General features: G+C 39.5%; 1 protein-coding gene across 2 annotated transcripts; it reads left to right on the forward strand.

The window, feature by feature from the left end:
- Positions 1-269: 269 nt before the first annotated feature.
- On the forward strand, positions 270-5,429 carry hnrnpa3 (heterogeneous nuclear ribonucleoprotein A3). Of its 2 annotated transcripts, none has more exons than XM_030124433.1 (11): positions 270-403; positions 1,102-1,224; positions 1,354-1,500; positions 1,596-1,806; positions 1,895-1,984; positions 2,061-2,132; positions 2,568-2,615; positions 2,720-2,857; positions 2,955-3,071; positions 3,168-3,238; positions 4,681-5,429. In XM_030124433.1, exons 1-10 carry the CDS (start codon positions 398-400, stop codon positions 3,221-3,223), a joined length of 1,008 nt encoding a protein of 335 aa, XP_029980293.1. In that variant the 5' UTR covers positions 270-397; the 3' UTR covers positions 3,224-3,238; positions 4,681-5,429. The 2 variants fall into 2 exon arrangements, with proteins under 2 accessions (XP_029980293.1, XP_029980292.1); XM_030124432.1 differs by lacking the exon at positions 4,681-5,429 and adding an exon at positions 3,341-4,026.
- The last annotated feature ends 654 nt before the right edge of the window (positions 5,430-6,083 follow it).

A 6,083-nucleotide genomic window follows, 5' to 3' on the forward strand; every position in this document is an offset into this window, starting at 1 on the left:
AACAGAAATCCTTATGTATTATTTATTAAACATATTTATGGATACTTACAGCAATTTTATATGGTTTAGAAGTTACTTCTATTTACTACAGCAGCGTTATTTTATAGTCCCTGGCCTTAAAACAGAAAGCCAAAGCAACCAGAAGATGGCGCAAATAGGCTGATTATTTTCATGGTCCATCTCTATGTAGCACAAACAGGATGAGGACAACTAATTTTAACGTCATATTTTATGTACAATGTCATTATATTTTAATGAGCATGATCAATGAATGACCCGGTTGTTAGACTAATAATACCTCTGTAGACTGATCTAGACTGACAACCATCTGGAGCAAGCTAAGCCGGCTACAAGATCACGTGACCGACTGAGAGCTGCGCCCGTGCACATCTGCAAAATGGAGGTAAGGTGCTCCGAAATGTTGCGAAATATATTTAATTCAGTGCAGAAATGCAGGAATGTCTTGCCCAGACTTTAAAGCCGTTTTCCACTAAGGACTCATTTCACGGTCTTTCATTGTGGTTTCTCACTTGTATTTCCCTGCGACGTTTGTGCTCGTGTTAGCCGAAGCTGCGGCTAAGCTAATGGTTGTCAAAATGAGAAGCTAGGCGGCGTCAACGACGAGGTGCTCTTGCTGGGCTGCTGACTCTGCAATGCCTGTTCTGTATTATTTAACACATACTTTTGTTTATAGTAAATACATTGCTTCTGGTTATTTGGTAATGACACAGCGCCCCGCCTGCAGCTGTCAGTATGGCTAACACAGCATGTTAACGTTAGCTTGTATTATGAAAGACCGGCCTCGCGGTGACGTTTTGTGCTCGTGTGTAATTGAGTCCAAAATATAAGCATTATTTGCTTCATTCATTTGCCACTATTATATCCAAAAGGATAGGTTTTCTTGAGCTAGTCTAGTGCCCTATGTGGGGGCAACATTATCGGCCTACTAAGAAGATATTATAGTGAAACTGAACACCAACACAACGTAATTACAGCGTAGTACATATTAGCAAGTGATGTAATCGACCACTGTGAGATCACATACCGATAATGTAGTCTTTACTACAAATGGTTATTTAAATTTTGTATGTTGTCTTTTAGGATCGTGAAGCCAAGGAGCCTGAACAGCTCAGAAAGCTGTTTATCGGGGGTCTCAGCTTTGAAACCACGGAAGAGAGTTTACGGGCCCATTTTGAGCAATGGGGAACACTGACGGACTGTGTGGTATGCATTTTGACTGTGTCTGAAATTATTCACTCAGAGAATGTGCATAAGCATCACTATCATCAGCTGTCATAGACACAATGAGACTCAGTTGCTCCCATTAAAATCACAAATCCTCTCTTGTTGCAGGTGATGAGGGACCCCAACAGTAAGCGCTCAAGGGGCTTCGGCTTTGTAACATACTCTTGTGTAGGTGAAGTTGATGATGCCATGAAGGCAAGGCCTCATAAAGTGGATGGCCGTGTTGTTGAACCCAAGAGGGCTGTGTCCAGAGAGGTAAACAAATCCCAGACCCGACAGTAAATAATTATATAATAACTTGACATTTGCTTGGTACTGTTTGCATTTTGCTCACTGTTTTTCTGTTTCAGGATTCCAATAAGCCAGGTGCCCATCTGACAGTGAAGAAAATCTTTGTTGGAGGCATTAAGGAGGACACTGAGGAGTACCACATCCGGGAGCACTTTGAGAAATATGGAAAGATCGAGTGCATTGACATCATGGAGGAACGCTCCACAGGAAAGAAAAGGGGGTTTTGCTTTGTCTCGTTTGATGACCACGACACCGTAGACAAAATCGTGGGTATGTGGTTGTTTAGAGTCTTATTAGACTTATCAGATTAAACTGCTTTATTGTTGTATGTGACTTTTTTTAATTGCTGTGTTTCCAGCCCAGAAATTCCACACAATCAACTTCCACAACTGTGAAGTCAGGAAAGCTTTGTCAAAACAGGAAATGAGTGCTATGTCAAATAATAGGGGTAAGCAAAGAAGCAGGATAATGAGAAATATTCATTAATTATTGTTTTAAAATATCTAACAGTTAACTTTTTACAGGCAGAAGTGGAGGATCTGGAAACTTCATGGGCAGAGGTAGCAACTTTGGTGGAGGTGGCAACTTTGGCAGAGGTGGGTAGTATTGAGATATTAAATTATGAAGAACCTCTGACCTCATCCAGTCTAATAAAGACAGTTGATGTTGTATATTATGATAAAGGAAGCTTTCTTTGGAAAACATTCAAAAGTATGCTAGTTTTATGTAGATTGTGTAGATTAAATTACTGATTATATCACTAAATGACATTGAGGCATAACCATCTGGAAAAACCAGTTAGTAATCCTGGGCTCGGTAGGATTTTATCTATTGTATGGTAGTAATAACATAACGAAGAGCAAAAAGTAGGATTGATGTATTCTTTTGTGGGGGTAATACTTTGGATAGTGAAAGGGTTGATTGATGATCACTGAAGTTACATAACTGCAGTTGACAGTTCTAAGTCCTGTAAAATTAGAATGACAGTTATAGTTTTATGGTGAAATGTATGTTATTCTTGTTGTTTTTAGGTGGCTATGGTGGAGGACGAGGTGGTTACGGCGACGATTTTGACAATGGTGAGTTGCTCTGAACTGTTTAAATGTTAATATGGTGTGTTACCTCCTTGAGCAATTTGACCCCTTTAATTTAATTTTCTCCTGTGTCATATGCCTTTTAATAGGTCCTGGTGGGAATTATGGTGGAGGACCAGGTTATGGAGGAGGCCGTGGGGGCTATGGAGGTGGTGGTCCAGGGTATGGAAACCAGGGTGGGGGATTTGGTGGCAGCTGCGATGGAGGATACGGTGGTAATGATGGAGGTAAACCTTCTACTGTGTCCAAAATTAAGTGGTTTGGGCGGCTGATGGGTTTAATCCAAACAGTAATTGACTCGCCTTAAAACTGGCACATTTTCAGGATATGGAGGAGGTGGAAATTACAACGACTTTGGAAATTATGGTGGGCAGCAGTCCAACTACGGGCCCATGAAGGGAAACAACTTTGGTGGCCGAAATTCAGGCGGACCCTACGGAGGTGAGTTTTACCTTTCATTACTATGTCTCACTATTAAACATAACGTCACAGTTGTGAGTAACAGACATCCTTGTGGCGGTCAATGTGTTACGGCAGGTGGCTACGGCTCTGGCGGCGGTGGCGGAGGCGGCTACGGCTCCAGGCGATATTAATTATTTCATGTTTTGGTAAGTTGCGTACAGTTTTCACACCACCCTCGTAGCACAGTACAGAGTGAGCCCATGAAAGTGCAGAATAACTATGTGTTTTATCCTGTATCCATTCAACAGGCTTCAGTTCTTAGCAGGAGAGGCGAGGAGGTGAGCAAAGGAATTGTCAGGAAAGCTGCAGGTTACTTTGAGGCAGTCATCTGAAAGCATTAGAGGAACAGAAGTCAGACATTACTGCAGCTAAATCGGAGAAGTTTATGGAAGAAGGACTGTTTACACAAGACATGAGTGCAGATAATACCCTCCCCTAATTGTGATAGATGTTTCCCTACTAAGCAATTTTTCCTTTTGTGCGTCTGAAGTGTGTGTATTGTGCCTATGGTATCAGGGGTAAAGAATAAATTGTTTTGTTTTGTTTTGTTTTTTAAATATAAAGTCAGTTCGTAATATCTTTATTTTTCTTTTTTATATTGGTTAGTTTTCTGCTGGTCAAATAATATCTTGTCATTTAATCTGGATTATGTCACATAGTACCGTTTTATAAGGCCCTGAGATGAGCTGGAATTACACATCTTTTCTTTCTGAAGTTATTATGATTGCTCAATGGCAAGTGTCAAGTGTATTTTGATTTTGTATGTGAAGCACAGTATGTAAATCCTTCATAGTACCAGTGTCAACAATTATAAGAAGTTTGGATTAGAAATAAGGAAATCCCTCACTCCTCTTGTTCCCAGCAAACAGAATTATAGATTGTTCAAGTATTTTGATTAGTAGAAAAGACCGAATAAAATTGTGTAGTAAAGTACCACGAGGTTCAGTGCGTCATTGGTTCAGAAAAAGTTTAAATGAGATATCTGTTGTCTGCTCAATGTGACTGTGAAGGTTAGCATATCAGCCTGTCCAGAACTTTCTGGTCTTATGTAAATTTGACCACCTCTAACGGGGGAATACGGCACATACATGCTCTTTGTATGTACTTGTACCAGGGTGTTTTGGATAGTCCTAGGGCAAGGGCCCATGCAACAATTACGCCAGTGTTTAGCCAGTAGGATTTAAACAGCCACATCACCTGCAGTTGGGCCCTGAGCATCGCTAGTGTGGAAGATTGCACATGACTGTCAGACAGGACGACTTCAGCCCCAGCACAGTGGACCAGTCAGCATGTTGAGAGAAGGGAGAAGGCAGCACCGAGCACAACGCCCATGGAGGAAGCTTGCAGTGTCGTGCCTGGTAGTGAGCATCTATCTCTCTTTCAAGGCTAGCTAAACCTCCCAGCAGCCGGTGCTACCGAAGAAAGACTAGTTCCTGGACACTTTGGAGATCCTGTTTGAGTCAGAAATACTGCAGGTTACCAGCAAATGCTAGATTTCAGACATAACAAGAAAAGGGAGTGAGTATTTCTCAAAAGCTGACTTAAGAAGATGGAGCAGGTAAGAGTAACCACTTTGCTTGATTTGCAGATTTGTGGAAAGAGGCATTCTCTTCTTGCTGAAAATCTGTAAAGACCTGATAACATGGAAGGTTCTGGATGGGTAAGACTTTTTCAAAATATTATCCAAGGCTGCTCATATTATTTTTAACTATGCACTTGGTGATTATCTGAGGTGTTAAGAGTCTTTTAAGGTAAACCGAGCAGGATGACATCCAGTGTTGCTCCAAGATTCAACTTCTGACCCCAGTGCTCTGCTTGGTATACCTTGAAGGCAAAATGTGTTGTATTGTTATGTTTTATTACTTTTGTTATCAGTGGCAGTGATAATACTGATCAACTAATAGCAGCAGTTTAGTCATGAAGAAATAAAAAGGTTTCAACATCCTCTGAAAGCCATAAAATACTGTTTTTTTATTAGGTGTTTATTATTATTATTATTATTATTATTATTTACTGTGGAAAATAGTGCAACAGTGCCAACGCCTCGTGGCACAAACCTTTTGACTGAGGTTATTTGGATTATTCTTACAAAGGCTGATCAGTATAGTAATGCAGTATGCAAATTGTGGGTTTTAGAGGTCCCTCGCAGTCACACAGCAATTTCATATTCCAGTTTTTATAGAAACAAAAAACCCCAGCTTGGATCATCTGAATACGCAGATACTCAACCACCAGTATTTTCTACAGTCGTGGAAAAAATTATTACACCACCCTTGTTTTCTTCAGTGTCTTGTTCATTTTAATGTCTGGTACAACTAAAGGTACTTTTGTTTGGACAAATATAATTATAACAACAAAAATAGCTCATAAGAGTTTCATTTAAGAGCTGATATCTATCCATTTTCCATAGTTTTCTTGATAATAACCAAAATCACTTCAGTTCTTACATCAATAGCTATGGCATTGTACAGACAAAAACAGTGCTTTTAGACATTCCATGTTTTCTGTCTGTTTTAGTCACATGATACACACAGGAGTTACTACTTGAGTGCATAAGCATTGTTTTTGATGACTTGATGGTCTAGTAATTTTTTCTACCACTGTATATGTATATATGTTGTGAGGTCAAATTCACAAATGGCAAGCAAGGACAGTGGACTGACAAAATGGGATACCCATGACCTAACAGTTAACAATAATTTGAGATATCTCTGACTTATTGATAAAGGTATTAATTGCCTACAATATATAGAATTACTATGTAGGGATAGAAAAGTTCATTTGACTGATTATTTTCATATAAATTAACATTTACATCTTTATAATGCCACTATTGAAGATGATTCGTATTAAAATTGCTTAAAAAGTTAAACCATGATTAGATGAAGTTGGGATGTCTCTGTCAGACGAGTCAGGTTTCATCATCAGTAGAAACATAAACTATATAAGCTACAAATTCTATCCACTTTAATTTAACTTGACCCAAGTCAC

Source organism: Sphaeramia orbicularis, chromosome 21 (genome assembly GCF_902148855.1).
Source record: "Sphaeramia orbicularis chromosome 21, fSphaOr1.1, whole genome shotgun sequence".
In the NCBI taxonomy this organism is placed as follows: Eukaryota; Metazoa; Chordata; class Actinopteri; order Kurtiformes; family Apogonidae; genus Sphaeramia; species Sphaeramia orbicularis.